General features: G+C 49.8%; 1 protein-coding gene across 1 annotated transcript; it reads right to left on the reverse strand.

The window, feature by feature from the left end:
* Positions 1-12,418: 12,418 nt before the first annotated feature.
* LOC146772406 (relaxin-3 receptor 1-like) lies at positions 12,419-15,055 on the reverse strand. The gene has a single exon (XM_085638203.1). The coding sequence runs from the start codon at positions 13,750-13,752 to the stop codon at positions 12,610-12,612; it is 1,143 nt and encodes a 380-aa protein (XP_085494329.1). The 5' UTR covers positions 13,753-15,055; the 3' UTR covers positions 12,419-12,609.
* Between the last annotated feature and the right edge of the window lie 3,210 nt (positions 15,056-18,265).

Raw genomic sequence — 18,265 nt, forward strand, 5'->3', positions numbered from 1 at the left:
TTATCTGGCATTGTTGACGCTGCTGTGCAACAAGTTACTTACCTAGTTTGGATATCAATAAAATGATTACAAATATAATTGATAATCCTAATAAAACATTGGCAATGAGTAAATTACTTTTTATGAAACAGATTTTTTCTAGGGTTTTAGAGACAGAGGCAACAAAGAGATGTCCGAAGATGCTGATAAGCTTTGAGCTGGCTGAAGATTTTTAGAGCATTTTTACCTCCCCTCCAGACTCTTACTTGTTTGCTTTAACTTTCTCTTGCTGGTTTTGTCCATCTAAGTTCCACCTCTCCTCTCGTGTCTCCCTCCTCCCAATCAATTGCCATTTTTCAGTAGTTCTGTTTTCTTCCATCCACCTCTCACCATTACATCTCTCTCCACTCTGCTTATGTTCCCTTGCTGGTTCTGTTTCTCTTAAATCCACACATCTTATCCATACACTGCCCTTCACTCTCATCTCTCCCCCAGCCTCATGACTTCTTGCCCAAAGCACCTTATCTTTTCTTGTTAATTCTAACCCTCTTAAATCCACCTCCTCCTCCATGCTCTACTCTTTTTCTCATCTTTCCCTCAGACTCTTACCTTCCCTTGTGTATTCTGTCCTTCTTACAGCCAATCCTTCCCATGCCCCCAGGTTCGTCCTGGTTCTTACTGGTTCTGTTGCTTATACCAACCCTGGTAAACATCCTTTTACAACGTAAGCGTTACATCGCATTCAATTACCCTGCATTTCTTACTCCGCAAAATATTTTACAACGCAGGGCTTTACACCGCAAACCATTACAACACATTCCCCAAAGTAAAGCCCCAGTGGGGTTAGAATAGTAAATTGTGTTGTGATGGGGAATGCGTTGTAATGGATTGCGTTGTAAAGCCCTGCATTGTAAAATATTTTGCGGAGTAAAAAATGCGGGGTAATGGCATGCGTTGTAAAAGCGTGCAGGGTAAAGTGTCCTGTTCACCCACCCCTCTCCTCAATGCTTTGCACTTCACCTCTCTGCTTGATTCTTAGAGGACCGATCAATTCTGCCCCTTAAACATCCACCTCTCACTAGTCCCCCTCCCTCCTCCAGTTAGGTTCTCTGCTGGTTCTGGCTCTCCTACCATCTCCCATCCATGTGCTACCCTTCACCTCTCATCTCTCACTCCAGCCTTGTACCTTTTTTTGCTGCTCTGTCCCCTTTAAATCCTCCTCTCCCCTTTCGCCTCCAGCCTCTTATCTTGTGTCGCTGTTTCTGAATCTCTTAATTCCATCTCCCTCTTCCATGCTCTACACTTCACCTCATCCCTCCCCCTACCTCTTACTTTTCTCACTGATTCTGCTCCTCTTTCACCCCCCTCTCTCCTCCCTGCTGCACACTTAATCTCTCATCTCTCCCCAGCCTCTAATCTTTCCTCACTGGTTCTTCCCTTGCAACAGCTACTTCTCTCCTGCCTCCCTTACCTTCTCTTGGTGATCCTGCCCTTTTATATCCACCTCTCACCCTTCCCTCTTCCTGCCACTTAATTTCTCCTGGCGATTCTGCCTCTTTTACCTCTACTGCTCTCATTCATGCCTTACCCTTCATATTTTATCTTTCCCTCCAGCCTCGACTTGTTTCCGTTGGTTCTGCACCCTTTAGATCCACATGTTCTACTCATCATGTTTCATCTCTCGCCCACCTCTCCCCTCTTCTTGCTGGTTCTGACCCTATAACATTTACCTCTCCGCTCCATGCGCTGACCTTCACCACCCTTCTCCCCAGTCTCATCTTGATTTGCTTGTTCTCCTCCTTTACATCCACCTCTACCCCTCCACCGTCCCACTCTCCCCAGTCCTTTTACCAGTGGCGGCCGGTGTCTGCTGGTGGTGGTTGGCCAGCACTGCCCAGTATCAGCAGGCACAAGAAGAAGCTGCTTTGAACAGCGTTGAAAGGCGAAAAGTGTAACCTCCCAGACTAACAGTCAGTTGGGGGTTTACTTTCATCAGTGCTGCGCTTCTCCCCGCACCCTTCACACATCCACAAGCCAAAGAGAAGCTGCGCACGCTCCCTAAAACGCATTTGTAGTAGTGTTGCCCCAAGCTTTAGCAGAAGCCATGACAGTGGGGCTGTAGAAGGGTCAGCCCTGTGCCTGTCCTGCCTTCTGATAGGGCCATCAGCAAACTCTTGTGCAGAGACTGAGTGCACCACAAGAGAAGATCTGGTGCATAGGAACCTGGCTCAGTACCAGTTGGTAACTTGGACTGTTTCCACTGCTTATGTTTTTTTTCTTTCCATTTTGCTCACTACTGGGCAGTTTTTTCCACACTAAAGCCATGGCATGCTGTGCGGGTAGTCACACGGTGTGTCAGCTTTCTTAGCCTACGATTACACCGTGGGAAAAATCCTTGAGACGAGAATCACTCAGGATGATACGTGTCACACTCCAGAGAAGCCTGTTGGCTTTTGGGGTCTCCAACAACAGTCTTATTGCCTGTGTACATAAGGATCCTCTAAGTAGTAACCATGATTGCACACTGAGTTCATTTTAAAAGCTAGGACCATGGATCAGTGTGGTGTGTTGCCACTGTTCTCCCTTCCACCTCCTGTGCTGCAGTATTTCCAATTTTCGAGTTGAACATAAGCATAGATATTGCTCAAAACAGCGACAGCCCTCGGTGTAATTCAGACACATATTAATTTGAATGAACTAGTTTGGAATATTAATGTTTACCCTTGAGTAGGAACACATTTGAAGGCGTGGGAACACATTTGAAGGCGTGGGAACACATTTGGAGGCGTGGGAACACATTTGAAGGCGTGGGAACACATTTGAAGGCGTGGGAACACATTTGAAGGCGTGGGAACACATTTGGAGGCGTGGGAACACATTTGAAGGCATGGAAACACATTTGGAGGCGTGGGAACACATTTGAAGGCGTGGGAATGCTTCAATTGCAAAGAAAAGTAAATGGAACATTAACTTTATTATATAGCACGTAATATCACACATTTGCCAGTACTCAGCTCACAAAACGTTTTATTAATAGCCGATTAATACTTGGGACCTGCTGACCATTGCAACTTAAGTTTAAACATCTTTTATTCCCTACACAAGCCCGAATTCTGGGGTAAGTTGAAATGTCGAATTCCTGTATGATTTCCCTGTCTAATATTCACGATATGCTTTGAGTCCACATGTAGGTAACAGTTAGCATCCTCTTTGACCAGGGTAATTTAGGACCAGGTATGGCAGAAATAGTTGCCAAGAGGATTTTCACCCAGTTTAGCAGTAATGTTTACATTAGGACCGACGTGCAAATGGTGCTCGCTCCTGCTTTGCACATTAGGCAGTGGGGAGACATCACAGGTAGCCGTACACATGGTGTTACAATGGTGAACCAAGGAGAAAGGAGCTTAGAGGGCAGAATGTTTGACACTAGAGAACAGTACACACTAGAGGGAGGTGATTACTGGGGGAGAATGTTTCTGACAGGAAAGTGTGGTGATAGAAAGGGTCAAATGGGGCACATGGGAAAGTGGGGACTACAGACTGGAGAAGGGAAAAGACAGGGGTGCAGTGCTTACATCATGAGAGTGAGGCACAGGAAAGTGGTGGCAACTGGTTAGAATGGATCACACATGTGGCTTCTTGAGCTACTTTTTATGGAAACTGGGCCAAAAATACCAGTTTCTGCCACCTTTCAAAGTATTCTTGAGGAATGTGAAACCCCAAATCCACATGGAAGGGTGAGACTTGCCCGGCACAAGGGAAGGGTGAGACTTGCCCGGCACAAAGGAAGGGTGCGACTTGCCCGGCACAAAGGAAGGGTGAGACTTGCCCGGCACAAAGGAAGGGTGAGACTTGCCCGGCACAAGGGAAGGGTGAGACTTGCCCGGCACAAAGGAAGGGTGCGACTTGCCCGGCACAAAGGAAGGGTGAGACTTGCCCGGCACAAGGGAAGGGTGAGACTTGCCCGGCACACGACAAATTATTGTATGTTTCATTAGAAACCTCTGCCTTTCAAGGTTCACCTGTCTCCCTGCCCTTTACCTTTATGCATCGATTCTACCCTTCTTACATCGTTGTCTTTTGCGTGCAATGCCCTTCACCTCATCTCTCTACCAGCCTGTTTGCATTGATTCTGCCCATGACATCCATCTCTCCTCTTCCTCAGTCTCCCTTTCCACCAGCCCAGGGTTTTAAATGGGCTGAAAAAAATGGGCGGGTAGCTAAAAGGGGTGTGGTCTATGTAATTAAGGGAGTAGCTTAAACACGCAATCTAAATGTCTGTAATTCCCATAGTGTTCTGTCTGACTGGTACTTTGGTTCCTCTCTGTGCTTTCTGTGATTGAATCCAGAAATATAACACAAGAACTGACATACACCTAAAAACAGCCAGGGGAATTGGTTTTGTCAATGGTTGTTAGCTACTTAAGATAAATGTAACAATAAATTAGTTTGCTTTCATCTTGTCAATATTTTGACCAATGAGTACCTCCTCCACACACAGCTGCACAGAATCGCATCTGGAGTACGAGACCGTTGCTCGTTGTGCTCTGCAGAGAGGCCATGAATTGAATGATCTTGTATTCTGAACACCTTTTTGACCCACAAACAGGCACAGTGAGGGAGTCGTACTGCCTTCAGACTCAAATCCAAAGCGCTCAACAGAGCCTGTGCTAAACACCTGGACTCGACTCAGTACAAAGTGTGCACCATACAAGCGTAATATGATGTGAAACTGAATACAGAAACACACGTCCTGGAAAAAGCTAACATTGGCAAGGAATACAAGATTAAGTAAAGCACATACAATATAAACAGGAACTAAATCGCTGCCATAGATTACCCTAACATGCAGCGTCGGGCTGGGACAGAAAATTGGCCATGGCACCAAAATGAAAGTGGCCCCCAGTAGTGAATTAGGTAGCTAGAAAAGTGCCCCATGTTTGCAAATTAGGGCAGTTTTTAACTTGTAAAGACGTGCTGTATACGTTTTTTGCAAGGCGTGGACGACTACATAGGCTTGAATTTGCTGCAGGAAAAGTTTATTTTAATATCATGAAAATGAACATAAAAAATGGCCCACCTGACAATAAAGCAGGCCAACAAACAAAAAAAATGGCCTGCAAACTGACTCGACAGATTAGCCCATCCGGCACTGCCCGATTGCCCTATAGGCTAACGTGTTATACATACATTGTCCAGACTCTGGATCAGTGTTTTTGCAGGCAAAGATAGGGCCTGATAGGGGCCTATTTCAATGTCCATTTTAAATTACTGCTGGGTGTAAAACTCGAGAGACCCAGCCCACTTAAAGCCCGGCTCCAGCCACTTTTACACGCTGACTCTGCTCCCCTGCTGGCACCTCTTGTCTCACTACCATCCTCACACTATCTGCCTCTCCCCTCCTCTCCCTGCATTCTGTTTGTCTTACCCTCTTATTCAACTCTCTGCTTCCTTTCTCCTCATCAATTGTTGTGCGCCCTGCAGGATACCCTACTTTTCATTCATACTGGGGCGGTGCGCACTTCACACAGACGAGCACTTTAATTACCTGCCTAATTGCCGTCATCAATATGCGGATGCAGCGATTAGGCCCAGAGAGAGCGGCCAGCAGGGGAAATTGAAAGGAAAAGAAACAAGCATTGGCATAGCCAATAGGTCTCGGCTTTGGGACCTTATAAGTGTTTAGCCATGCAACAGTTGCATAACTAAATACTTATAAGGTCCCAAAAGCGAGACCTATTGGCTATGCCCAGAGGCCGCGAAAGTGAAAGTAATGGCGGAAAAGCACGGTGCGCGCGCCCGCGCACATGCACGGTAGCTCTAGGCTGGCCTGGTAGCACTTTTTGGAGCCCTCTCAATAAGTCTCGCCAGACCAGCGCATGCGCTGGGTCAGTCGAGACCTAAAAATATCAATTTGTAGAGGGCCCCATAGGCAGCAAAACTCGGGAAACACAAAGACATGTACGCACACAGACATGCACAAACAATAACAAACTAGGGCGCAGATACAGACGCTTAGATGCAAACACACACACAAATCGACATGCACACACACACAGGCGCACACAAAACTGAAGCAGGTTGCACACGCATGCGCACACGTGTTCAGGCCGACAAACGCACAGAGAGGGGTAAACACAAACATTAACCCACAGGCACAAAGATGCAGACGCAAGGATGAATACAAGCACGGGTGCAGGTGGTCACGCGAGACTTGGTGATCGCTGTCGGGCACACGAAGGAATATACACAGATACAGAGAAACACTCACGCACAACTAAATATAAAAATAGACGCACGTGCGCAAAAAAAGATAAACACACAGCTGCAGGACCGCACATAAAACTCGTGCGCACGGATATGCACACGAGCAATGTGCACACAAACTCGCACAAATAAATATAAACATAGACGCACGTGCGTGCGTACAAAAAGATGAACACACAGATACAGGAACATACATGAAACTCATGTGCAGGGAGGGATATACACACTCACAAACACACCAGCTATGTGCACACAGACTCGCACATTGGGTGTTATTCAAATGCTTAATTAGAAACCTACATATGCCAAAACGCGCAGAGGAATATTTAAATGGTACATCACATATTGACCTCGAAATAAACGCGCATCTCAATGCACACGCAGAATGTAACACGCGCACACTTGAACACACCATGTACACAATCACAGCCGGGCTAAGGAAATAAAACGCGGACTCCAAGGGTGAATATTTGACACAGCGTGGCGTTTATGTAAATGTTCGCGATGCACCTTGGGATACTTTACACGTGAGCCGCTCACTGCACACCCTCCTCGTCCTCTCCCTGGGAAAATAGCGGGTGCAGGGTAAGAACGCACGGTGAAAGTCCCGTCCCCCCAAACTCCGCAGGGAGTTAGCTTCAGCTGGGGGGTACGGTGGGTGGGTTGAGGGTTAAGGACCACCTGGGGAGAATCTGCGCCATTTACACCCCCCACACCCACAACCATGCGGAAGGTGGGTCTATTTGAGTCAGTGTCCAAGAATTGAACTCGTCTTTGCCTTCCCACCCATGAGTTGGTGTTAGTCCAGCACACGTGACACAGCAGACCAGAGTCGGCGTTCAGAGATGTGCGGGGTGGGTGGGTAACCCCTTGTCACCCACACCTATGTGCCACGCACCTACACCCTGCTGGATGTCAATGTCTGTACCTTGTGAATCGTGCTATTATTTCTAATGACTTATACTGTTTTATAGCGCTTTGAAGCAGCTGTTGGGTCACATGGGGCGCTATAAACATTCCTGAATAAAAGAAATTGTCCACCGCCTCGGCCCTCTGTGACTCTCAGAAAAGCCGCAGGTGTTTCGTCAAAGCCCACCTCAGTGCCTGCTCACCCTGTTTTCTTGTTCATCCTTCCCAGTGCCCTCCACCTCTTGAGTCTCTCTCAGAGTGTAATGAACTTGGCGGGGGAGGCGCGAGACAGGCAGGTCGATGACCCATCGCGTTTCAGATGGGTAGAGCTGCGGTGTCCGTCCTCGAGCCACACCTGCACGCTCCATTCCCCCATGGACCTAATGCCTTTCATCCAGTAAACCGCGTGCGTGTGTCTGTCAGGCATGTGGTTGGCGCCCTCCCCCCTCGCTGCTCTCATGAGGACAGTGTCCCAAGATGGCCGAACGGGTGCATTCCAGCTCTGTGCGGTGCTTGGCTGCGCTTGCAGGTCCGTGTAGAGGCTCCAACCATCTCAAGTTCTTTGTTGCAGGCTCCAAAGGGGCTGAAAGTTTGTTCTCGTTCCCAGCCGTGGTGCTGCCCTTTTGAATTTCAGCGCTCCCCGCTCATAACTTCTCTTGTTGCAGTCCGCCAGCGCCCTGAAGATTTGTATTGCAGCCCCCAAGGCGCTGACTGTTTTCACCTGCTCGCTGCTAGAGTGCTGATGGCTCCTTTGTGGCCGCTCTCGTGTCCAATAACGTCTCTGTTTCATGTCTGGCCGGCGATAACTTCCTCTCTGTAGCTCTCCCGGGCAACAGCCTTTTTGTCGCTGCTCTCTAGGGCGATAAGGCTTGTCAGTATTTGTGCTACAGTTCTCAGTGGCGCTGAGAGGCTTTTGTCGCTGCTCTCCAAGGTGCTGAAGAGTTGTGCTGCAACATTCCCGATGCTAGAGATCCTCTGTTACTCCGGCCCGCTGACGTTTCTTGCAGTTCTTCAGAATGCTGAAACATTTTTGTTGCAGCGCCTCAAAGCTCTGCCCTTTCTTGTTTCTGCTCTCCTAAGTGCTGAACATTTTTGTTACGTTTTCGTTGAGCTTGAAGGCATTTGTTGGCGCTCTCCATGGTGCTGAAATGGTTTGTAGCAGTCCTCAGGCGTCTGAAGAGCCTATGTTGCAGTTTTCGGATCTACTGAAGTGTTTATAGTTCTCCAGAGTGGTGAACCATATTTGTTAAAGTCCGATATGGTGCTCAGATTTTTTTGTTTCTGCCGTCTGTACCTGCCGAGCTTTGTTGCATTCTTCCAGGATGTTGAAGTTTATCAAAGTTTCTGCTGAATGTTTTTTGCCGGAGTTCTCCACGGTGCTGAAGTGGGTTTGTTGTTCAGTTCTATGATGTTGACGTTCTCCTCTAAAGCTGTGGGTTCTCTTGTTACAGACGTCCAGGGTGCTGAAGGTGTTGTGTTGTAGCTCCCCAGGGTGCTGAATGGTTTTTGTAGATGTGTAGCTCTCCAGGGTGCTGAATGGTTTTTGTAGATGTGTAGCTCTCCAGGGTGCTGAATGTGGTTTTGTTGCCAACTCAAGGGTGCTGACGGGTTTTGTTGCAGCCTCTAGGGTTCCGAAGGGTTTTGTTGCAGCCTCAAGGGCACTGACGAATTATGTTTCAGCTCTCTGTGGTACTGAAAGAGTTTTGTTGTAGTTCTCCAGGGTGCTGAAAGGGTTGTGCTGCAGCCCTGCAGGGCGTCGAAGGGTTTTGTCGTAGCTCTCTAGGAGGCTGAAGGGGTTTTGTTGCAAAGCCCAGTGTGCTGAAAGGATTTTGTTGTAGCTCTTCAGGGTTCTGGATGGGTTTTGTTACAGCACCCATGGTGCTAAAAGGGTTTTATAGCAGCTGGCCTGGGTCTGGGTCTGGGCCTGGAAGGGGTTTTGCTGTAGCTTTCCAGGGTGCTGAAGGCATTGTGTTGAAGCCCCCTAGGGTGCTGAATGGTTTTTGTAGATTTGCTGCTCTCCAGGGTTCTGGATGGGTTTTGTTGCAGCTTTCCGGTGTACTGAAAGGATTTTGTTGCCGACTCAAGGGTGCTGAAGGGTTTTGTTGCAGCCTCAGGGGTGCTGAAGGGTTTTGTTGCAGCCTCAGGGGTGCTGAAGGGTTTTGTTGCAGCCTCAGGGGTGCTGAAGGGTTTTGTTGCCAACTCAAGGGTGCTGAAGGGTTTTGTTGCAGCCTCAGGGGTGCTGAAGGGTTTTGTTGCAGCCTCAGGGGTGCTGAAGGGTTTTGTTGCCAACTCAAGGGTGCTGAAGGGTTTTGTTGCAGCCTCAGGGGGGCTGAAGGGTTTTGTCGCAGCTCTCTGTGGTGCTGCTGGAATGGTTTTGTTGTTGTTCTCCAGTGTGCTGAAAAGGTTGTGCTGCAGCCCTCCAGGGCGTCGAAGGGGTTGGTCGCAGCTCTCCATGGCGCTTCCGGTGTTTTGTTACAGCTCTCCAGGGGGCTGAGGGGGTGAAAGGGTTTGTATCGCAGCTCTTCTGGGCGCTGAAGGGGTTTTGTCGTAGCTCGCCACTAGTTGTTGCAGTTCTGAAGGGCGTTGGCATTTTCGGGGAGTTCTCCAGGAAGCTCGCTCTCTTTTCTAAAGTTTCTTCAGGATGTCAAGGGTGTTTTGCTGGAGTTCCTAGAGTACTGACGCTGAGCTGGAGCGCCGAGGTGTTTTGGTGGAGCACACCAGGCCCTCGGAAAGGGGTGCACATTTTTCTAGAGTTTACCAAGTATTGTTCGGGCACTCCAGTGTGTTGGAGCTTTTCTCAGGAGGTCGTTTGGTCATGTAAGGTTGTTGTTGGAGCGCTACATGGTGCTAGATGCTGTTTTGACAAGTGGTCTCCGCCCCCCGAAAGGCTGTCGTTGGAATCCTCAATGCTTCTCTGGAGCTGTGTGACTTCATCCAGAGTTGGGTGGATCTGCGGTGGTGCTGAATGCTTTTCTCGAGCTCTTCGTGGGTTTTCAGGATTTTACAAGAACTCTCCTTGGTGCTGAATTCTTTTTTCGAGCTCTATGTGCGGCTGCAGGGGGTTGATTGGAGCCCTCCTTAGATCTAATGCTTTCTGTGGCTGTCTGTGGCGCTGGAGAGATTGCTGGATCCCTGAGAAATGCTGAATGTCTTTCTCGCGATCTGCATGACACTGCGGGGTTGTACTGGAGTTCTTATTGATGCTGGATAGCTTTCTGGAGCTCCCTTTAGATAGAGCTATGTGGTGCTGAACGCCTTTCTGCAGTTTCGCGTGGTGCTGCAGAGTTTATTGGAGTGACCTTGGTGTTGTGTGTTTTTCTGGAGCTGTGCGTGGTGCATCAGAGATTGATGCTGCCCTGGGAGTGAGCAAATGCTTTCCTTGAGCTCCGCGAAAGTTTAACAGGAGCTCTCTTTGGTGCTGAATGCTTTTCTGGAGCTCTCTTACTGTTGCATGGTTTAATGGAGCTCTCTTGTGTTGAATGCTTCTCTGGAGCTCTCAGTATTGCATGGTTTGATGGAGCTCTTCTTGTGTTGAATGCTTTTCTGGAGCTCTCTTAATGCTGCATGGTTTGAGGGAGCTCTTCTTGTGTTGAATGCTTTTCTGGAGCTCTCTTAATGCTGCATGGTTTGAGGGAGCTCTCTTGTGTTGAATGCTTTTCTGGAGCTCTCAGTGCTGCATGGTTTGAGGGAGCTCTTCTTGTGTTGAATGCTTTTCTGGAGCTCTCTTAATGCTGCATGGTTTGAGGGAGCTCTCTTGTGTTGAATGCTTTCCTGGAGCTCTTAGTGTTGCATGGTTTAATGGAGCTCTCTGGTGATAAATGCTTTTCTGGAGCTCTCAGTGCTGCATGGTTTGATGGAGCTCTTCTTGTGTTGAATGCTTTTCTGGAGCTCTCTTAATGCTGCATGGTTTGAGGGAGCTCTCTTGTGTTGAATGCTTTCCTGGAGCTCTTAGTGTTGCATGGTTTAATGGAGCTCTCTGGTGATAAATGCTTTTCTGGAGCTCTCAGTGCTGCATGGTTTGATGGAGCTCTTCTTGTGTTGAATGCTTTTCTGGAGCTCTCAGTGCTGCATGGTTTGATAGAGCTCTTCTTGTGCTCAATGCTTTTCTGGAGCTCTCTTAGTGCTGCATGGTTTGAGGGAGCTCTCTTGTGTTGAATGCTTTCCTGGAGCTCTTAGTGTTGCATGGTTTGAGGGAGCTCTCTTGTGTTGAATGCTTTTCTGGAGCTCTCTTGCTGATGATTGGTTTGATGGAGCTCTCTGGTGCTGAATGCTTTGCTGGAGCTCTGTGTGGTTGGCCGGGTTGAACTGGAGCTCTCTGGACTATTTCTCTGTATCTGACTTGGTGCTGCTTGGTTTGCTGGAGCTCTCTGGTGCTGAGCGCTTTAATCGAGCTCTTCATGGCGCTGCAGGGTTTCACATGAGCTCCGCACGGTGCTAATTTGTTTTGAGAACTTTCTGTCGTGAGCTGAATATTCTTGCTACCTCTGTGGTGCTGCCCGGGTTTTTCTGGAGTTCTCTGTGGCGATTAACTGTTTAGACGGAGCTCTCGTGTTGCAGAATGATTTCTCCTGAACGTTGTGTCGACCTATAAAGGGCTGCAACCAGTATTGATTGAACTCTCAGTGTTTACAAACGTTGGAGCTCTCCATTGTACTGAATATCTTGTTGCTGGAGCTCTCCATGGTGCTGAAAGTTTTTTTTTTAGCGTTGTATGATGGTGAATGTGTTTTTTCTGGAGTTTATTTGCTTTGCTACAAAGTTTCAAGGGGATGAATGGTTTTCTGGAGCTCTGAAAGCTTTGCTAGAAATATATATGGTTGTGGTTGCTTTTCCTGGCGCCCTACAGGGTGTTGAAGCTGTCCCTGGAGATGTGCGCCCACTGAAAGTTTGCTGCAACTTTTTAAGAGGCCTGTGGTATGCTTCAGGCTTTTTGGAACCCTGCACGACATTGATGTGCTTTTTCCTAGAGCTCGCCATGGCCATAAATGATGTTGCCGGAGCTGTCATTGAGGCTGGAGGCTTTTCACTGCACCTCTTGTTGGTCCTATAATGTTTACAAACTCCTGAATGCGATGAAGCAATTCATTTAAGCACTTCATGGTTCTGAAAGCAGTTGCTGGACGTTTCCAGAATTGCTGACAATAGTTTCTGGAGAGCTCCAGAATCCCTTCATGCTTTGCTAGAGTTCTTCGTTCTGGGGCGCTGGTGGAGCGCCCCACAACGCTGAGTGGGCTGCCTGATGTGTTGATGTTTTGTGCTGAAATTCACTTCAAACATGTGATGGATCCATCTAGGGTTCTGGACTTCCCTCCGGCCTCAGGATCCCACTCTGCTGCATTCTTCACTTTGTCTCTGTCTCCTCCGCTGGTCCACCACATCCTCGACAGTAGGCGTGATGAAGTCAACTAAACTCTGATTTCCAACCATGGTGAGGCTCTCCATGCCCACACTGTCTCACCCACAGCAGGTGGGGTGCGTTTGGACCTTCTCCAGTGGGATGACCACCAGCACCTGCCCCTTCCTCCGTGCCTTCATAGAGTGGCCCTTCACAAAAGCCGGCGTGGCCCTCAGCAGAAGGTCCTTGAGGGCATCGCGGAACTCCCTCCGAATCAAGCAGTACAGCACCGGGTTTAGGCAGCTGTTGGTGTGGGCCAGGCACACAGTCACGGGGAAGACGTAGGCTTGCACGGTGTAGAAGGCCTCAGTGAAGGGCACCACGTTGAATTTGATGAAGATGCTCCAAGTGGTCAGGGCTTGGTTGGGCAACCAGCAGATGAAGAAGGAGAGGACCACCACTGTGACAGATTTGGTAACCTTAGACCGCCGCTTTGGGTTGCTGTTGCACATTTTGAGTCTGCTGAGGAATTTGAGGAGAAGGAGGTAGCATGCTGAGATGATGACCAGTGGGATGAGGAACCCCAACAAAACCTTCTGGATCTGGTACAACCCCAGCAGGAACTGAGGGTCCATGTTCTTCACCTCTGGAAACTTGACCAAGCAGAGCTCCTCATCCGCAATGACCTCGGTGGTGGAGAAGATGGCATGGGGCAGGGTGACCAGGATGGAGAAGGCCCAGATGAGGAGGCTGGCCACCTTGGCCAAGCGCCTGGAGGAGCCCTCGTTGACCCGCAGGGACAGCGCAACCGAGCAGTACCTGGCCACAGCCATGGCTGTGAGGAAGAAGACGCTAGCGTACATGTTCATGGTGGACACCGACGAGATGAGCTTGCACATGGCCCAGCCGAAGGGCCAGCTGAAGTCCATGGCTGTGTCAGCTGCCCAGAAGGGCAAGGTGAGCACAAACTGGAAGTCAGTGACGGCTAAATTCAGGACAAAGAAGGTGACGGTGGACATCTTCCGCCGGTGCCTGGAGTAGAGCAGGAAGAGGACCAGTAGGTTGCCCACCACACCCAGGGCGCAGACCACCGAGTACACCACGGCGATGAAGATGCGTGTGGCCTTTGAGGCGTCGACGTAGAGCTCCACGTCCTCTGAGGTCAGAGACGTGATGCTGTCCAATAGGGTCTGGTTGGTGCTGTTTCTGTCCCTTTCAAGGTAGACTTTGTCCTCAATCCCACAGCAGCTAATCACTGACATGTTGTGGCGTTTGTCTCCTCTTCCCCTCTCAGGGAGAGTATATTCAGCAGCAGAGTTCACGGGTATCAAGAACGTTGCCTCTGTCACCTACCTCCTGCCTCGATTGAGGGCAGCTAGCCATGGAGGGGGTAGAATGTGCCTTGCATGCTGCATGGCCTCCTCTGGCTCCAGCCTTTATTGAATGTCCCCAGCCCTGGAGGAGGGGGGCACTGCCATTCAGCCTGGGTCCTCCTTACCTAGCCTCTATTCTTAGACCTGGAGGCAGGAGGTATGGTCACGCTGCCCGGTGTCCTCTGCAATTAGCCTCTGTTGGCTGCTCCTAGGTCTGGAGGTAGGAGGTAGGTACCCTCTTACCTGCTGCCATTCATGAACGCCTGCTTTGGAAGTGTTCAGCCCTGGAGGTAGGGCATTTCCGCTTTGTTAGTCGAGGGTCTTCTATCTCCAGCCTCTAGTGGAGGTTTTCAGTTTAGGAGATAGGAGGTATCTGAGATGCACCCTTGTGTCTTCTAAGTCCAGCCTCTAGTGGATTTTTCAGTTTAGGAGATAGGAGGTATCTGAGATGCACCCTTGTGTCTTCTAAGTCCAGCCTCTAGTGGAGGTTTTCAGTTTAGGAGATAGGAGGTATCTGAGATGCACCCTTGTGTCTTCTAAGTCCAGCCTCTAGTGGAGGTTTTCAGTTTAGGAGATAGGAGGTATCTGAGATGCACCCTTGTGTCTTCTAAGTCCAGCCTCTAGAGGAGGTTTTCAGTTTTGGAGGTAGGAGGTATCTGAGATGCACCCTTGTGTCTTCTAAGTCCAGCCTCTAGTGGAGGTTTTCAGTTTAGGAGATAGGAGGTATCTGAGATGCACCCTCGTGTCCTCTGTGTCCGGCATCTATGGGAAGTTTTCAGCATTGGAGTAGGAGGTATCTGAGATGCTGCCTTGCGACCCCACCCCCAGCCTCTGCCGGATGTTTTAAGCTCTGGTGTTAGACTCTGCTTGGCCTTCGGGGAGGTAGGCTGCAGCTGCGATGCTTCGTCCAGCACTCTACCTCCGCCCTCTTGGGAGTACCTTTTCCAGGAGGTGGCGATACAAGGCAACTGCTCTCCTGTCTGCTATACCCCAGCTTCTCTCGGAGGTCCCCGGGCCTGGAGGAGGTAGAATGTGTCTGGGAGGCTGCTGGCCTCCTCTAGGCGCTATGTAATGTTCTCAGCCTTGGAGGTAGATGCTTCTGCTGTCCTGCCTGAGGCTCACCACCTGAAGCACCTCTTCCTCCAGCGTCTGCTGCGGGTCTGGAGGTCTGACGTGCCCGCCAAGCTGCATGGGGTCCTTTGCCCCGACCCTCTGTAGAAACGTAAATCTCAGCCCCGGGGGTAGGGTGCTTGAGCTGTGTTTTCTCTGGTTCTTCTACCTCCAGCCTCTGATGGAAGTGCTGACCCCCGGGGGTAAGGTGCTTGAGCCGTGCTGCCTCGGGTTCTTCTACCTCCAAACTCAGACGGAAGTTCTCAGCCCCGGAGGTGGGATGTTTGAGGCGTGTCCTCTGGCTCCTCTACCTCCCAGCCCCCGTTGGATGTTCTGACCGGCGGAGCTAGCAGGATAGATGGGCACAAATGAAGCGCCGCGGTGCCTCTCCAGTAGGCGCTAGTTGCTGCCGGACCCGCAGCCCGCCTCTGGTCGGTTGCCTCTCCTCAACGGGGCTTTTAAAGCCTCCGCTCCACGCACGAGGCGCGCCGGCTCCGCGGACACGCGGCAGCCCTTCCTCGTTAACCATTCCCTCCCCGGGTGGAGTGACAGACCGTCCCGAGGAGAGCGGGGGAGGGGAGGGGTCGTGGTAGATGGGGGAGGGGCGGGGCAGAGGAGCAAGGATCGGAAGTGCGCGCCCCACTGTCAGTCACATCTCACCCCGCCCAGGCAAGGGGGTCTGTGGAGTGAGTATGGTAATGAGAGACCCAATTCCGGGCAAGGGGGGTCTGTGGAGTGACTGAGTATGATAATGTGAGGCACACCCCCGGCAAGTGGGTCTGGAGTGTGAGTACAGTGATGAGATCCACCCAGTGCAAGGGGGTCTGTGGAGTGAGTATGGTAATTAGAGACCTCCGTGCAAGGTGGTCTGTAGCATGTGTAAGATAGTGAGAGACAGACCCCCCCCCCCCTAAAAGAGGGTCTGTAGAATGTGTGATATATTGAGAGACTCCCCTCCCCCGGTCAAGGGTGTCTGTGCGTGAATGACAACGATGACGTACAATCATGACGAATAGCAAAAATATGAAAATCTCACAATCCCTAACCCGTAAGTGCAGCCTTTACTCTAACACGAATGTTTACTTGACCATGACAGCGGCCAGACCCCTCATCAAAGTCCTCGCTCTCCCCGATTCTCAATGTTATCCCAACCCCCAAACGCCCGCCCTTGCAGTAAACCTACCAACATTCCCAACCAATTCAATACTAAGCAAAAACATACCGTGTTTACAATTTTATTTTTCGTTACCGAAATAAAAAAAAACATAATTCAATTGTTTACTCCATTTTACATCCGTATTATGAGTTTTTCTTTTTTCACATAAAGTGTCTCGGGACCTGGAGTAGCGCCTAGATGCCCAGCAGTGGCTTCAGCACTTTACAGCTGGTGACTGGGTTGGCAGGACAAAGATGGTGGCAAGAGGCGGGAAACCGGAAGTGATAAACTCGTCAAAACCATCCCCAGCGATTGATCATTCGAGTGCCTGTGATGCAAGGCTGTCCGCGAGCAGCCATTGTCCGTCAGAGGTTACCGAGGGCCACAAGTTGCGTCAGTAGGATAGCCCCTCTCATGAGCCCTGGTGCATGCAAGGAAATTACCCCGCCCCCCCCCCCCCCCCCCCCCCACACACACACCGCGGCTGCTGTTTGAATTCTAAAATACAGCAAAAATCAGGGTTCAGCTGGCCCGCCCTGAAGCCCTGGGCCCCGGTGCCACTGCACCCGCTGCACCAATGGAAACTAAGTCTTGCTTCAGCACTCAGCTCACTCAATTACCCCTAATCATGATGGCAAACCCGGAATCCACAGCTCCCAGTTTACCCTTTTCTCCAGGTCTCTCTGCTGCTCCCCCCTCAGGTTTGTCTTATTCCCCCCTCTTGTCAGACATGGGTCACTCGTCGGTCTTCTCTTCTCTTCTCTTCTCTTCTCTTCTCTTCTCTTCTCTTCTCTTCTCTTCTCTTCTCTTCTCTTCTCTTCTCTTCTCTTCTCTTCTCTCTTCTACCCCACCCCTTCTCCTTTGTCCTTCCTTTCTCCTGTCTCTCATCGTCTCTTGTCACTCCCTCACCTCCATCTCTTCCCCCTCCCATCGCTCACATCTAGTTCCACTTTCCTACCCCGCCTGCCTCTCTTTCCACATCTTCCCCTCACCGCATCTCTCTCGCTGATCCTAACTCTTTCTCAGATCTTTCCGCATCCCCTCCATGTCCCCCCTCTCTTCTACTCCGCCCACCGCTCTCCCCTCTCCTCCTAACCCTCCTCCTGTACCATACTACCAACTTAATTTCTCAACACCACTACTGTTTAGCCTATTATGCCTCTCTCTCTCTCCACCTTTGTGTCTCTCTCCTGTCAGTCCCTCTCATCCAGTTTCTCCTCTCCCCATCCTCTGTTTATTCCTCTAGTGCCATCCCTCCCTCCTCTTTTCTTTCCCTCATCCTTCTTTTCCTCCCTGTCTTTGACTTATATCTCCAGAGACTCATGTTTTACCCCACCCACCCTACTCTCTCTCTCTCTCTCTCTCTCTCTCTCTCTCTCTCTCTCTCACTCACTCCGCTCTCTCCCTCTCTGCTCTCTCCCTCTCTTTCTCTCTCTCCCTCTCTCTCTCCTCTCTCTCTCCCCCCCTTCTCTATGTCTCTCACTTTCTCTCCCCTCCTTCTTTATTCACCGCTGCTCACTCCCCTCTCTCCTACACTCCCACGTCTCCCAGCTCTCGCACTCCTTTCTCTCATCTTTCACTCCCTTCCCTCTCACCTCTGTACCTCTGTTTTCGATTTCTTTTTTTCTCTTCTGCCTTTAATGCCCTCGTGTCTGCCCAGCTTCATGCCTTTTTCTCTCATGTTTTAGTTTCACCTCCTTTGCATTTCTTCCAGCCTCATACCCTCTCTCTTTCCTACCCCCCCAGTTCTCCCTCACCTTTTCTCTCTCTTCACTTTTGTCCCTCCCTTCCCCTTCCCTCTCCTAATGCCTCTTTTCCAAGTTGGCCGCACACCATCCTCTGCTGACCCTCTCTCCACTCCCTTGTTCCCCTCTCGTCCTGCCTCCCCGTCCACAAACAAAGCAGTGGGGGCGAGGTATAATTTGGGATGGGTGGAGCCATAAATACTGTCCAATAAATACTGGATACTTAGTATTGCTCATATTCAATATTGTAAATGCTGTACCCCAAATCATAAAATTAAACTCTCTAATAACTTAACAAACAACCTCTTTCAATAAAGAACCCTGATAAAAATATATCTTATTGAAAAACTATGAATATGTACTTAAAATGGTAAACATGATTAAAAACCTT

Source organism: Triturus cristatus, chromosome 12 (genome assembly GCF_964204655.1).
Source record: "Triturus cristatus chromosome 12, aTriCri1.1, whole genome shotgun sequence".
Lineage (NCBI taxonomy): Eukaryota > Metazoa > Chordata > Amphibia > Caudata > Salamandridae > Triturus > Triturus cristatus.

Bases quoted from the DNA above. Each gene is read 5' to 3' on its own strand.
- LOC146772406 (XM_085638203.1), bottom strand. From the start codon at position 13,752: ATGTCAGTGATTAGCTGCTGTGGGATTGAGGACAAAGTCTACCTTGAA.